The sequence below is a fragment of the Chionomys nivalis genome, chromosome 11, assembly GCF_950005125.1.
Source record: "Chionomys nivalis chromosome 11, mChiNiv1.1, whole genome shotgun sequence".
Lineage (NCBI taxonomy): Eukaryota > Metazoa > Chordata > Mammalia > Rodentia > Cricetidae > Chionomys > Chionomys nivalis.
Genome location: NC_080096.1, coordinates 36,517,848 through 36,533,766, shown reverse-complemented (window position 1 = coordinate 36,533,766; position 15,919 = coordinate 36,517,848). Strand labels below are relative to the sequence as shown.

The 15,919-nt window shown below is 48.7% G+C and overlaps 2 protein-coding genes across 2 annotated transcripts in view; both read left to right on the top strand.

Moving 5' to 3' along the window:
* Nucleotides 1–15,919, top strand: part of Agbl4 (AGBL carboxypeptidase 4) — a 1,086,156-nt gene that overhangs the window by 871,148 nt on the left and 199,089 nt on the right. The gene's annotated exons all lie outside the window — the stretch shown is intronic.
* Nucleotides 1–15,919, top strand: part of Bend5 (BEN domain containing 5) — a 44,652-nt gene that overhangs the window by 16,621 nt on the left and 12,112 nt on the right. Inside the window, exons 3-4 of the mRNA XM_057784998.1 lie at nucleotides 385–769; nucleotides 15,522–15,670. Coding sequence (XP_057640981.1) covers nucleotides 385–769; nucleotides 15,522–15,670 — 534 coding nt within the window. The remainder of the gene's footprint in view (nucleotides 1–384; nucleotides 770–15,521; nucleotides 15,671–15,919) is intronic.

The window sequence follows — 15,919 nt, the reverse complement described above, 5'->3', positions numbered from 1 at the left end:
TTGGCTCCTGATCCTTTGGAAATCTACACCGGACACGCCCATCAAGTGACTGCCCAGGCACCATGGAGGCTAGGGAGGGCTGGGAAGTTTAGAAGACTCTTCCAGATATGTGTGTCCAGGAGGCCAAGTGCTGGGAGGGAAATGGTGAAGTCTTAGCACGAGAAGAGTGACCTGGTTCTGCCACCCCTGTTTGTTTGACATTTGGCAAGAGCGCTCCGAGCTTCTCTTTCCCCATTTGCAAAATGACTATGTCTGTAACAGGTTTCTCAACACACTGATGTTCTGTGGTTCTGTGATTCTAGGATTGTCTGGGGAAATATTGAGCTGCAGTCCAAGAAAGTCCCAGCTGCCCTTGCCTGAACTGATTCTCGTTGTCCTACACAGAGACCCGAGGGGCGGAAGCCTAGTGAAGCGGCCCACAAGAGTATCGAGGCAGTGGTGGCCCGGCTAGAGAAACAGAACGGCCTGAGCCTGGGTCACAACACTTGTCCGGAAGAGGTCTTTGTGGAGGCCTCACCGGGCACAGAGGACATGGACAGCCTGGAGGATGCCGTTGTGCCCCGGGCTCTGTATGAGGAGCTGCTGCGAAACTACCAGCAGCAGCAGGAGGAGATGCGCCACCTCCAGCAGGAGCTGGAACGGACTCGGAGGCAGCTCGTGCAGCAGGCCAAGAAGCTCAAGGAGTACGGGGCCCTGGTGTCTGAAATGAAGGAGCTCCGAGACCTCAACAGGAGACTCCAAGATGTATTACTCCTGCGGCTTGGCAGCGGTGAGTGCCCAGGCAGGCCACTTACCACTCTTCACAGGGGGAGGGGCCTACTTCCTGCAGCTCCCCTTCCAGCAGGACAGAGGGGAGAAGCTGGTCAAGTGCCCTTTGAGGCTAGGAAAGGAGAGAGACTTGGCTCAACAGTCACCCCAAGGAGTCACTCTCCTCTGAATATACAGCCCTGGCCACACTGTGGTAAGATCATTGGGGAATGTGGCTCAGAGAACAAGAGTAGACGGAATGCTTGCTCTACTGCCCATCCAGCAAGAGGGTAGCACAGAGACTTGGGGTAGCCCTCCAAATAGACCTCAGGACAGTCGAGAAAACTGGACGATAGCTGAAACACATACTGTTACTGTGAGCCAGAGAGTGACAAAGGGGGAATCCCGCGAACATGACCCAAATGCTGAGAGCCTGGACAGGCCGTGTGTAAGGGGAGAGACTGGAGGAAGTGCGTGGGTCTTGAAAGGTGGGCGCTGCGTCTAGGCACCTGAGCGTTCCAAGGACAGCACTCATGAGTATGGCAAACACACGGGGCACGTTAGGAAGGCTACTGCAGACATGGGGGGCGGAAGGCAAGGATGCTGAAAACCACCGACTTGGGTAGTAGCAGGGCTTATTTCAGTAGGAACGGGAGGCATTAAATCGATTCTGAGGCCTGGGGGATGTGGCTCGGCAGCAGAGCTCTTGGATTGGTATGTGCAGAGCCCAGAGTTCACCCCACTACAAAGCAAAACAAACAAGAAAGCTGCACGCATTGGAGGTACGGAGGGATTAGTGTAAAGATACACAAAATTCCTCTGGTTTGCTTAGCGGAGAGCCACCCTGGCCTTTAGGTTTTTTCATCTGAAGTGGTGTGGAGGCTGGGATGAATGGATTCTAAAAGGCAAGAGACTGAGAAGAAGACAGAAAACTCCTGCAGCGTGTAGGAGCTAGCAGTGGGAGAGGTGGAGCCGGTCAGCCGCCATGGCCTCTGCGTCAGAGCGCTTTCCTCTAAACGGGAGGAAACTAGGTCAGAGACAGTGTCCGCAGCTTCCAAATGTGCCCCTGAAGAAGGCAGGTCTTCATTATCTAGAGAGACGGTGCACACTGATGCGCAGGGGCCGCTCTGTAATTGGTGTGGACAGGTCTACTCCCACGCTGTCCCTTTTCCATTTGCAGGTGCCTGTGCTTCTTAGGTGTGCCTTCATGGTAATGTCTCAGTAGATCAGCCGGGGCCTTTTCCTGACCTTGACACAGAGGCGCACACAGGGTGGGTGTTACCAGAAACAAACGTCCGGCTCACACCGCCTCACCATAGTTAATGGGCCGGAAGCTCGACCTTCACCTTGACTTTTTCCGCAGCTCGTAGGTTCACCGTGGCAGTAAAGATCACATGTTACTTTCAGGTCCTCCGCAAGTATTCATTACGGTAAAATCTCAGTAGGCCGTCATAGCTGTGAGAATTTAAGAAAGCAGTGTTGGTGATATAGTGCAGATGGATTCTGGGGCCACAATTCGTTTTCAGGGGGAAATGTGTTTCCCGACCTTCAGGTGGATGGCTTTTACTCTGATTGTGCTGGGCCTTTTGTGAGCTTCTTCAGAAGGATGGGGAAGCACACCAAACAGCAAACTCTTTCCACACCCATAGCTCAGCCCCTGGGGGAAGTTACCTGTTTTGCATGGTCCTGAACTGGGTTTGGACTCCAGAAACCGCCCTGTCCTTGGGCAGTAAGAAACCACGTCTTGTGTAGGCAGGGACCTCTGTTCATCCTAAGACACTTGGCAGTCAAGCCTAACCCTGCTCCCTTGCCAGGATTGCTCATCCTGCGGGACTTGTGTGTCATCATGATGGCCAGTGGCCATCTCTTCTCTGATGTGCCACTGTTCCTGTCACCATGAGACGGACTCCAGCAGCAAATATAGATGTAGCTTCCACCACGGCCACATGCAGAGCCCTGTGCTCTCAGGACAACAGACTTCCTGGAAATAACACACATTCCTCCATCCAGGAACACGTAAACTGCATTCATTAACATGTGTTAATTGACACTAAGACAAATCTATATGGTCTTTAATAATCAAAGGGTCTCTGCCTGAAAGGTTGTATTATTTTATGGGCACTTACAGGCCTGAGTTTGAGTTCTGACTTTCCTACGTTCTAACACTGTCTTTGAAAAATTCTGTCCTTTCCTTCTTCTTTTCCTTTCTTTCTAAGCTCTTTCCTCCTTTCCTGGTTCCCTTCACCAATACTTAGCGGTCTTCTTCTATGTCAGGCATTGTGCCTAGTGGTGAGTAACAGTCTCATATATGGAATATACACTCACATGCACACACACACACACACAACACTTACACATATAAAACACAGAGGCACGCACACACATGCATGCATCTGTGTACGTCTTGCTTTCTACTCTTGAAGATCTCATGCAGAGAGGGCTGAGGACAGCAGAGATAAGACACTCAATTTTTGGAAGACTGATAAACCAGCCTGAAGGGAAAAAAGAATAGGCTTGAAAAGTGAGTTTCTATGCAGGCAGGTGTAATTGGGTAGGAAGAGTAAGGTGCAGTCTAGTCAGCCAGCAACTCTCTAAACCTCAATATTACACCCCTTAAAATGGGTTCTTGTCAGCCCCCCTCACAGTGTCTGGTACTCTGTTGATGCTCAGGTACTCCTAGTTACTATTCTTCTACATCACTTGGAAGAGAAGCCGAGATAGGGTCTGTTTGGGGTTTAAAGCTGGCTCTGCTGTCAGTAATTGGACTTGTGACTTTAGGCAGGTTAGCCAATGTCTCTGCTTCTCATTATCTTTGACAGCAGAAGATAGGATGAGTTACAGTTGTCTGCTTATTTCTTCATTCGATTATTCAGCAACACCATCGGATACTTTCCAAGCCTACGGACATGGGAGATACAAAGAAGGCAAAAACATTGCAAGGTGGGCAGAGGGTGGGGTTAGAGGTAAATGTGTAAACCTCTAACTAAAATGCAGAGTAGCCAGTTGTGGGGGAGGATCCTCCCTGCTCCCCCCGATCCTGAGAAAATAGTTATTCTATAAATGCTACCCAGAACCAGGGCAGAGGAGAAGAGCGAGAAAGTGACAGACCCTGGCAGGGCCTCAGGTCTGCATGCCTTCTGAGGCCTGGCTTGGTGTCAGGCCGGGCTTTTGTCTTGCTCTTGGAGATCTTGCCTTCCTCCCCTAGGCTCCCAGCTTGAGGTCCTTTGTCCGCATTGGGTGCTGGATCATTTACACCCTGACAGGTAATTCAGAAACCAATTGGCCGATAGGTCAAGAGATGTGTTTTAAGACCACTTCTCCCCACCTGGGAGGATTACTGGTAATGTGGGGGAGGCTGGGAAGCAGCAACCTGACAGCTTCAGGCATGGGGCTCAGATTCCTTGACAGCCAGAAGTTGTAATGGAGGTGCACACACTGAAGGGGACAGGGGACAGCAGGATGGCAGGACTGCTCTAAGGCTTGGCTGGGTGACGCACTTCTTCGTTTCTATGTTCATTCATTCATTCTTGTTTCATTCCTTCTCTGGAATGTGTCTGCTGGGAAGGGCTCTCAACAGCGTGGAATCCTGGGCTGGGTAAGAGCTGACTGGAGGTGGGAGGACGTCCTGCTTTGCTAATTAGGAAGCAAGGTCACACTGGCCCTTCACTCCCCCCCCCCCCCCCCCCATGTGGCTTTCTTTAGCACTCTGTCACCAACAGGGGTGTGACTTGACCATCCCTCATAAAGGACCATCGGTTCCTTCTCTATGATCTTAACCTGGAAAACAACCCTTTTTGACAGGGCATAACCTCACACCCTCCCCCCAGACGGCCATTTATTCCAGTACTTGTACAGAATTGAGTAAGGGAACACTGTTCGAGTCTGGCTGTGTGTGTCCAACACAGTCAGTGTTCAGTAAATGGCGGTCTGACTGTCTTGGCTTCCCTTTCCCTTTCTATCCCCTCAAGAATCAATGCTGAGGACTCTAAAAGCATAAGGACATCACTCTTACAAGGCACATACTGATTAATGGGATTATACATTCATTTATTCTTTTGTCTTCGACAAATGTTTATTGAGATTGTACTTTGTGCCAAGATAGGGATGGATGTTAGAAACCTAGAGATGAAAGAGACCGTCATAAAAAGCACCTGCAAGCTAGTGGGTTTGTGTTTTCAAACTGGGGCATGGTGGCCTCCAGGACGGCTGAGGAGATAAAGTGAAGCCGAGCTGGGGGATGCAGGGGGCAAAGAGCGCCAGTGAGAGAGTGGAGCCAGGGAGGGTTTCAGCTGCTCCTCGGCCAGTCTTTGTTCTTAAACTTTCCAGTTACATTATTTTTATTCTCTCGAGGTGGTGTGTGTGTGTGTGTATATGTGTGTGTGTGTGTGGTGAGTCCCAGGGATCAAACTCAGTTCGTCACGCTTGGCACCAAGTACTTTTACCAGCTGAGGCCTCTCAGCAGTCCAAATTTCTGTACTTAATACGCAAGGGGAAAAGAACAAGTTTAGGCAGCCTCCTTAGTGTCGCTTGCTCCTTCTGGAGTGAACCAAATGGCCTAAGTTCAGACTCCCCTAGTGAGGAAAGTGAAGAGGGGTGGACACGCCCCTGAGGACGCACACAGCTGTCAGGAGGCCACAAACCTGAATACCTCACAGCAGACAGTAAAATTGGCGCAGTAATTGCAGGAGGAGGTGGATAATGATTGTAGATTTTGTGTCTGTTTTGTCAAGGAAGGTAGGCCCAGATGATGAGTTCTGACCAGCTGAGGGAGAGCTAATAAGAATAATAGGGGTAATTTGCATGCGCGTGGCACTTCACAGGTGTCAAAGCACCTCGACATTTTTATCTCCCTGAAGTTTTCGGATAGCCTTGTTGCAGGCCAGGTAAGGATTATTATCTCCATTTGAAAGAAGAGCATGTGAGAAGAAGAGCTAATGCCCCTGTTGGCTAGATCACAGGCGGGCTGAAATGTTTAAAGAAGAGAGCCGTGGCAGCTGGCCTGCATATCTGTCTTGGCTCCTCAGAGCCAGATTGCTAACACGTCTGTAACCGTCTGAGTTTATACCTTGTGTTCTGTCCAAGGTCTGTTAAAATACCAACTTTGATCTTTGAAATCCTTTGTGGTCTGCACTGGCTTCTTTACGCCCAGGTCTCTGATGGCACCCTAGAAAAGACAGTTAATGTCAGCCGGATGCTTCCTGCTGATTCCCCTGGACTGGAGGCAGCCTGGCCTTTGACAACAGATATTACCTGGGCTTGAATCTCACTTGCTGTAATTCCTTACCTGTGAAGTAGATGATTTAACCCTTCTGATTCTGTTTTGTCCTCTGTGAAATGGGAACCTTTAAGCCTGTCTCATTCAGGCCGAGAACGCACTTAGTGATTTAAAGTCTGCAAGGGTCCTGGGGTCGGAAGTTGCAGCGTTTTGAGTCCTGGGTCTTCCAGAGTCTACTTGAGTTGCCTTGGACAAGTTACTTCCTGGACTTTATTCATCTGTAAAACAGAGTCAATGATAACCCAAACGTCATGGCTGAAATGATGACAAAGCCACCGACCGCAGTAAAGATCTGCCAGACACAAGCTTGAGAGTGCTCAGTAGCTCCTCCACTGACACGTAGGGTCACTCAAGGATGACACAGACAGTGTGTGTACAGTACCTGGCACCTCCCGGCTCTTCGTCCTGCCACAGAACACAGATGCTGTAGGGAACGTCTTAATCTTTGGTTAACCCCTAATGCCTTCTGTAGCTCCCCTGCTTCCTACTCTAAGCCTTCAGAGCCATCCAGTTTGCAGCTGTGTGGTCTGTAGTTTTAGAAGTCTCTCCTTCCCTCAGTTTTCCTGAGTGAAATTCTCCCTTCCCTCCATTAGTCTGTTGACCAGCCATTGCCAGTAGAGCGAATCAGTTGTCTCAGAGATCACCAGGACCCCATTGGTCCTTTCAGACATCCCCAGATACAACTCTGCCTCCTCAGGGCTTAGGTTTTCCTCTTTGGGCCCTTTGCCTCATCTTCAGGTTCTCAGCTCACTCTCACCAGTGAGTAGGAACACTGAAAATAACTGGATTTTGAGAGAAGGCCGAAGAGGCCGGGTAAGAGCCATATTGTAAAAGTAAAGCACGGGATACTCACAGCTGACCTACAGCGGCAGCGAGGCCAGAATATGCACCTGGTGCTGTCCTATGTGGATCTCACAAAAAGATCTAGCCGTGAGACTGGAGTCATTTGTCTGATGATGGCGGCCATCTATCATCTTGAAGGCCGTATTTATTTATTTATTCATTTGCCTCGTTGACTTATCAGAATTAACCGCAGTTGATGCCAGATAATTTGCCAATGTGATTCCAAGGTGGTTAAATAATTCCAGACTCTCTTTGTCTTTTCTCCTCAGAACCGTTTTCCTGTGGGTCAAGGGGATGGGACTGAGGAAAATCTCTTCCTGTCCCTTTGGTTGCTGTTAGGCAGCTAGACAATCTCTCGACATTGCTGGGCTTTGCCTTGTGACAGGTTTGTTTTCTGCTGGCTGCAGCAGTCAGGAAATGCAACTGGAAAAGGGTTCAGTTTACAACTCTCTAGATGTGCCCTGGGGCAGACACCAGGAACTTTTCTCTACGTAAAACCACCTCAGCCGTAGATGGGACTCGTGATGAGGGAGCAGGCTGCTCCAAGAGATTAGATAACTTGCCTGAGGCCACAAACTCGGGGAGAACCAGGTTTCTCACAGAGGCCTGTCTTGCTTTTCCAGGCCCTCTGATGAGTCACTCAGCCCTGTGCATCGCCTCTACCTGCCTGTGGATTCTGGAGCTCTAAGGCTCACAGGCTTGCAAAGGTTTCCTGTTTAATTTCTTTATAGTGTCTGTCTTACCCAGCTATTTTGTCTCAAGGTTCCAACCAGAAATTTCGATAGTTTTCATGAAAATTATCATTTTAGGGAAAAGAGAACTCATCCTTTCATTCTCCTCTGAATAGATAGGAAAACTGAAGCCCAGAAGAAAGAACATGGCTGTGCCAAGTGGAATCTGAGTGTATATGGGGATGCCACCATCATGAAGCTGTGGCAGGCTGCTGTCCAGCTGCCGTGGATGGATAGACTCGTTCTGACGGTTAGGATTCACTGAGGCCCAAAGGCTGGCCACACTCTCTTGCTGACTCAGCATCTGTCCGATTGTGGGGGAGCTCTCACAGAGACCCCAGAGGGGTGTGAAGTCTTCTGCAGCTTTCTTGCAAGAGCTCACCTGACCACCTATAGCATGCCTCTAGACACACACAGGAAGCTCACCTTGTCTTCCTGTCAACCCCTCCTGGCCCCGAATAGCTGGAACTCTAAGGGAAAGTATTTATGCCAGGAACTTTTATTGACTACTTCTCTGTTTCAGGCCCTTTGCTGAAATGGATAAGACTCTGTGCTTTATACACACTCTTAACAGCAAATAATTAAAGTGAAATGTGAATCTTGCTTTGCTCTGGGGCCTTGGGCATTAGGAGAGGATAGAGGAGAGGTCTTTTTACACTCCTGCGGTCTGGTGCTGTACGTGGCTTTCGTTGTAAATCTCCAATTGACGAGGAAATAAATAGTATCTCATGTAATAGGAAAGGCTGAACAACGTTTTCCAGTTATAAGAGAGGCTGATTTATACAGAGAACAGAAAGAAAAGCCTGGGGCATCTCTGGCCAGGAAAATTGGTTGAGGAAGTGGAGGCACAGAATCAATTCTGCCTCCCTAGAACTCCTTGCTTGTGTTCACCACTGCACTTGCGTCCCCTTGGGAGCCTGTGGGCAATGCAAGCCTTCTGCTCTGCACTCGGCTGGTGCCCACCTCAGCCTCTCACCCCTCCAGCTCATCCAATCCAAGGACCAGAGACATTAAGCACATGTGTGATGTCTTCAACGCTGCTCTAACAGCACAAACCCAAATGACTTTGGCTGCCTCTTCCCGTTTTGTTGCGATGTGGGTCAAATAGTTGGGCGGAAGTGGGTGAAAGAGCAACAGATGAAAGTACAGTTACCTAACCAGGGAAATGTGTGTTCAGAGTTCCCAGAGGTTACAGTGAGTTCTGGTGCCCCTCCCCCACACGTCCCCTCACAACTTCTTCAAAGGTGATCTGGGAGAGTAAGGGCAGGACAGGGGGCGACGGTCCTGTGGAGTGAGCGTTAGAGGACAGGAGAAGCCCGTGAAACCTCTGGGAAGTAGAATTGGATGAGGAGGTACAAGGTTGAAGGAGCAAGGCTCGGGAGCCTGAGGACCCTGAGCCTGAGCCGTCAGCACACATGTGGCTTCTGCATGTCACTGCATCTCACTGAACCTCCCAGGAGTCAGTGAGCTCCATCTTCAGGACTCCCCTCAGGTTTAACCTATTTTACTCGTCACTTGGCATAATGAAGATTTTATAGGTGCTGAGGCTATGGCAGTGAACAAGATGGCAGAGCAGAGCAGAGATGCTAAGCAGATAGTGACAACAGGGAGGTGAAAAGACTTTGAAAAGGAGAATTCTTGTTGTAAGATGCTTAGCATAGATGACGGTCAGCAGGTGTCAGTCCTCTGCCTTTCCCAACATGCCCCTGACAAGGGTCCTCAAATGAAGGAAAATTACTTTGATGCTTGGGTCTGCTTCTGCTTCCTCTTTCTTAAAGGCTCCATCCCTTGTCTCATGCCCATTTCTTCTCTTCTGCTCTCTGGTTCAGATTTTCTGAGAGCCCAGCCAACCTGGGAGGCCTCCTTGTAGGCTGCTGGGATCTTACCCAACCCAGGCCAATGCCAGAATGACTTCTGCCTCAGCCCATCAAAGCCTGTGGCGGCCCTTGTTTGCAGACCAAACTTGGAAATGGAGAGAGACGAGGCCCATGACCAAAGAGCCACCCCTTATGCTGATGACATTCATAGACCACACTCAGCCTGGCTCTGCCCAGTCAGATCAGCTCTTCCTGAGGCCTTCAGGGATCACTTAATCACTTACCCAGTATGGGCCTTTCTCTCCCCAAATATCTATAAATTGTCAGAGTTCCCAGAGTCGGCCCATTTCCTTCACCGTATAAAGATGCCCCACTGAGGGCCTCACCCAGGCGTTGCTTGCCCATCCTCCAGTGTTGATTATTTTGAGGCCTCCTATCTTGTTCAGATGCTGCATGGCTGCTACTGATTCCATTTCAGAGTCCTCTTGTCAGTTACACAGCAGTTGTGACAAGCAGCTGTCACCGGTTTCTCCAGATGCTTGACTATGAATCCCTCACAGGCACATAGCCCACCACTGGCACATACTAGGTATGAGCTAAATTTTCACTGAAGGAACGGGGCCAGATCGATCGTCGCTGCCCTCGTAGAAACTAAGTAGGTGAATAGCCACGATAGCAGGTGAACGTGGTCAAGGCCATTCATTCTCCAGCGCATCCTAAGGTCCACAGAGGCTGATCAGCCTGCTCTGCCCCGGGCTGCAAAGGCACATCCACCTGGCCTGCCTGAATCGCCTCCCTCCTCCCGAGGCCTGTGCTTCTGTCCTTCATGTACGTCACTGTCCGTGTTCGGGTTCCTTTCAGGAGAGCAGGTCTTTGTATTCTCATCCACGGTGCTCCGGTGCCGCCGCATGTGCTCTGTCTGCATTCAGGAGTTTTCACTTGATTCACCTCGTCCTTTGGAAAACTAGGCTTGTACTTCAAACTCATTATAGACGTACAAAAATAAATACGATTTAATCCTTTTAAGAGGAAATCTAACGTCGTGAACTCTTTGGTTTTGAAATAAATCAGAAGCGATAATGTCCAAACATGTAGACGATTTGAAGACACAGGTAACCTTTAGGCCTCTTGAAATCCCATCAAGTGGCAACTTTCCAGAGATAAGATAAAGGCGTAGTACAGTTTATCTCTTTGTAGTACCGACAGACTTCTCTCCTCTGTGACTTAGTCCACACTGAGTCGCATAGAATAGAAGAGGAATCACCAGATTTAAGTAGAGGATATAGAACACTCGATTTAAACTGTATGTTTTAGCCTGACTGTGCACCGTCACGTCTGTATATGACATACCAGTGTCTCACATGATGACTCCACTGTGCACCCGTCACGTCCGTATATGACAGCGTTTCATATGATGAACTACGAACTTCTCCAGAGCTGAAATGTTTCCTGTTTGTTCCGCAATCCTCAATGTCTCTTATGGAGCTTGTGTAGTGAGTGGGTTCCTGTGTGTTGTGTGTCAGAGTTTGTGTGGTGAGTATGTTCCTCTGTATCGTGTGTCAGAGTCTGTGTGGTGAGTGGGTTTGTGTGGGCTGTGGCTGTGTGCCAGTTTGCGTGGTGAGTGGGTTCGTGTGTGTTGTGTGTCAGTTGTGTGGGGAGTGGGTTCGTGTGTGTTGTGTGTCAGTTGTGTGGTGAGTGGGTTCATGTGGGTTGCGTGTCAGTTGTGTGGTGAGTGGGTTCATGTGAGTTGCGTGTCAGTTGTGTGGTGAGTGGGTTTGTGTGTGTTATGTGTCAGTTGTGTGGTGAGTGGGTTCGTGTGGGTTGCGTGTCAGTTGTGTGGTGACCGAGTTCATGAATGACTGAAGGAGGAGACAGGCACTACCTTTTGTGCCCTTGTAAAAAGCTTTTTTTAGTTGGCTAAGAGGCTTTTCTCCATGGAAGGTGTATTTTCCCCAAAATAAACCTCAAGTGTGTGTCACTACCAGAATGCCAGTGGATCAAAAGGCCTTTCTTTTTATTCCTACTCTTCCCAGAAAATGAAAAAAGTTCCTTTGTTACCTAAAATATCTGCGCCAGAATGGAGTGTTGTCTCCTAGCGCAGTGCTTATTATTGTGGCTAATTTGGTCACATGTGTTTGAGGCAGAACAATGCCTCAGAAATTTTAAAAAGCAAAACAGCAATCTGAAGCATTTGTTGTAATGAGATGTAAATTGCCAACATCGGGAGTGGAGCCGACTAAAATTTGCAATGAAGCAGCCCACCCCCTCCGCCACACGTCCCCCCCCCCCCCACGTCTTAAATTAAAAGCTCTAGAGCCCTCCCTCTGCTCTCCAAGGAAACAACATGGGGCTTTTGTTGGTGGTTGTGGTTAGACTTTGTCCTTTTCTTTCCTGTTTCTGTAATACTGAATATGTTTTACTGACTGATTCATTCTCCCCACTCGTCTGCCATTTTCCGAGCCTCTGTCCTGTGCCTGCCTCGCTCTTCAGCTCCTCAGGCAGGAGTTATCATCAGCCTGCATGGTGTCCCTTGGCTACCCCTCTGTAAGCAGGAAAGTGGAGGTTCAGACATGACATGACTTTCTTAGGATCATTCATCTTGGAGCCAACCCTTACCAAGATGTGCCTTTGACTGGCTTTCCTAGACGCCCCACTTGCTGAGGCTGCAGCCCTGAGTTTGACTTTCTGTATATACAGTGTGCCAGAGAAAGGAGGCCGTGGCAGAGAAACTGCCACCAGTGTTGAACGGTCCCACTAGGGTGGTAAGAAATGCTGTTTCTTGAGAGCAGTACAATGGCCTCGATGTTGACCCAGCTCTGCTAGTCCCTGAAGAGATGAGTGTGGGAAAGGGGTAGAAATGGTTCCTCTGTACAGGGTCTTGTTCTGAGTACTAGGGGCAAAACCAGACCAGCAGGGACTCGACTCACTGAGTCCATGGTTTAGTAGTCAAAAGTAAGCACACAGTGGATGTATGGGAATGGACAGTGGGGGTTAGTTTACTAAGTGCCCACTTTGTGCCAGACACTGAGGTTCTCCCCTCCATCCCGGAGTGTGTGTGTGTGTGTGTGTGTGTGTGTATGTGTGTGTTTAACTGAGTTTAGGTTTCAATCTAGTCAAGTCCTTCTTTCATTCATGTGAGGCTAGGTCAGAGATGTGTGTGTTATCTCTTGTGATGAGAATCTGCCCAGGCCATCCTGGTTTCTGACATAAAAAGACTGGCCAGCCCCTGCCTCTGCTCAGCTGCCCAGCTCTGTTGAGGCATCAGATGCCACTATGGAGTGGGGATGGTGTCAGGGAGGGTACAGAAGAGCACTTCCCCTGGAGCCAAGTCTCAGCCCTCCTGTCCAATGCATGTGAGTACCGAGCCAGGAGGGCGAGCCGCCTCTATTGGAAGGGTCTGGTGGTCTTCGGGGAGAAGTGGCACTTGAGTCAGGCCTTGATTGAGTCACCCTTGCCGTTTGGACAGTTGTACAAAGGGGACAACACAAGCACTGCCTCTGAGACCAAAGAGAAGGTGTCTGTGTGGAGCGCTAGGGAGGCCACGTGGACTAGAAAGGCGTCTCAGGAGAGTGACTAACACAACGTTGAGCCGGAGAAGTGACACTCAACTCCTGTCCTCTAGTCTCTGCCTAAATGGATGTAGAGTCCTTTGTCAGAACCATAGCCTCCAGAAACATCCATTCGGAGTAGCTGCTTCTGGTGTATCTAGTTCCGATTTCTGCTTCTTGAACTGTACATAAGGTTATGGGCATTCCTTCCTACCCACAATTCTTCCTCCAAGCCCCTACTTCAGAGCATGCCCATCAAAGACCTTCCCTTCCAGCCTCTCTGCCCTCATGTCATAGTGAGTTTGCTGAGCGCCCGCCCCGTGCCGGGTACTACTGCGACTCTACAGCTGCACTGTGAGTAAATCTGCTCTTGAAGGCTTCACAGTGTAACATGGCAAAAAGACGGGCTAGTTGGCGACACACACAGCCTACAAGTTATGACATAGAGACTACCACCTAGGAGCATGGCATCTGGAGGAAGCCATCTGACTGGGAACTGGGCAGATAGAAAGGAGCCTTCAACGCGCATTTAACAGTCCAGAGACCCTGGACAACACAACACACAAAACTGAGCAGAGGAGTCCATCCGAAATCTAGACATAGAAAGGGACTGGTTGTCCTGATCCTTCATGGGCCATGGGGTGGGGAGTGGTTATAGTAAGTGTAAGGTGGTGGTAAGCAAGGAGGAACAATGTCATGGTCGTGTGGAAGGTATCGTTGGCAACCACTGAGCCCCTCAATTCTCCTTGTTTGAGACAAGGTCTCATGTAGCCTAGGCTGGTCTGCAACTTGCTATCCAGATGAGGCTGACTTTGAATGTCTGATCCTCCCAAACAAGAGTGCTGGGATTAGGGCCTTTGCCTAACAGTCTTCTCTCTTGAAAAGAAAAGGAGGTTCTGAGGACTTTGCAAAAATGGCCCGAGAGCCGGTGGATGCAATGGCCTTCTCAGCCTCTGTCTCTTCTCTGTCCCTGAGCAGCAGAACAGAACGAGATGGGAAACACCTCAACCTGTCCCTAGGGAAAGTAGAGTAATCACATTTTCCAGATCCGAGGAAAGAGCAACTGTTTTTCTTATTCATATCTTGAAAATTCGTACCTGTAGTAGAGAAGCTTTGGCATGTGCTTCGGGGATGTTAGCTTCATTCTTTGTTATGATCCTTTCTTTCTTAGCAAACATTTGGAGAACAACTACCAGGTTTTGGGCATAAGGGGAAAAATAAGAGCCGGGCCTGACTTTAGAAAGCACACTTAGGAGATGCTGTCCGAAAGATAAAGATGCTATCTGTCCTTCACTCCACCAGCTTCTTCATCTGCAGCTCATTCTCTGTTAGTTAGGAAATTAAAGATGCCGAGCGAGGGATGGGGCTCAGTCTGTACCAACATGCCGTGTGTTCTTTTATCTGCGCCCTTCTGCTCTCTGTCCGTACTGTGGTCAGCTTTGTGGAAAGCTCATGCTTACACCCGGAGACTGCAGAGAGTCTGTCTTGCAGTTTGCAGCTGCTAGCTGCCAGCAGCTCGGGCTTGGTGCTCGTATTCTGGGAAGACCCGTCATAAGGCCTTCTATTAGCAAACTCAGAGGGACATTCCCTCCATCGGCCAAAATCTAGGATGTGTCAACTGAGCCTAGAGTTGCAGCCAGACTACTACATAAGGCGTTAGGGAATAAGAGCTTGGAATCCAGTCGTGCATGTGGCCAGGACAAGAAGCTGCACCCTGAATTCTCCACTTTCTTAAGTTAAACACATAGCAACGTACAGTTCCATGCTTTTAGTCAAGGCCAGGATCTGAAACTATATATAGGCTTTTGAAGTTGTTCTCCCAGGCAAGTTAATTGAGTCGTTTGGCTGTATTTACCCATTTTCTCTGTTCTTTGGTAATCAAGACACAATAGGTGATTTAAAAGGAAAAAAAAAAAAGAGCTGTCATTTGTCATTTAAAAAACTAGTAAAGAAAAAAGAGCCCCCCCCAACAGCAACCATTTCCCCTGCTTCCTTTCACTGTTTAAATCTCACATAATTTGTGTTGATTGCATTAAAATAAAATTATGAGCGATCACTGTATCAAGCAATCAGGAGTTTTCTCTGTGTGATTTTAATTTCTTGGTTGGAATGCCCTTGCTCAGATGCTAGGTCCCCAGTAGGAGCTCTTTCCATTTCTCCCCATAGTTCCTCATTTTCCTTCCTTTACAGGGCCTCTCCATCACAGGCTCCAGAGATGAGTTTGCTGGCAAGCCCATAATTTGCATATTCTATTTACTGTCATCCCTTCTCTAGCAGTCTTAACAGACCCTCCCTCCTGTGCGGGAAGTGGGGTCTGAAGGTGTCCCTCAGTCGTCCCTAATTATTAAAGTCTAGTTAATTCTTGCCCTCTGATTCCACCTGAAGACATTCATACCTCTAGTGCTTTGGAGTCCGGGTTTAAGTGTAGCAAAACTGAGCTAGCCTTTTTTTTTTTTTTTTTTATTCCAGTGCCACTATGTGCTGATAGATGCGTAGTTAAGAATATTTGCCTTTGATTTTCCTTGGAGTTCTAGACAGATCTCTTTTCTTAACTGCCTAGGTCCCGCCATTGACTTGGAAAAAGTAAAGTCAGAATGTCTCGAGCCCGAGCCGGAGTTACGGAGCGCTTTCAGTGAGGAAGCAAATACGTCGTCCTATTACCCCGCTCCTGCGCCTGTCATGGACAAGTATATCCTAGACAATGGCAAGGTAGTGTTTTCAGCTCAATCTCCATTCCCCCAGGTGCTTGCTAGTCAGAGGAAAGGCGGCTAGCTCGGCCTCCCAGCCTAGCACCGGTGACTGTGGAATTTATGACTTGGTAGCATAGGTTTGCTGGGACTTCCCCTTCTTCCTCTTTAAAAAGCTATTGTGTCAAAATAACTATGAAACTAACCTAACATTTTAGAACAGCTTATTAATGAGAAAGATTTTTTTTAAAAGAATTCCTTTAATAGTTCA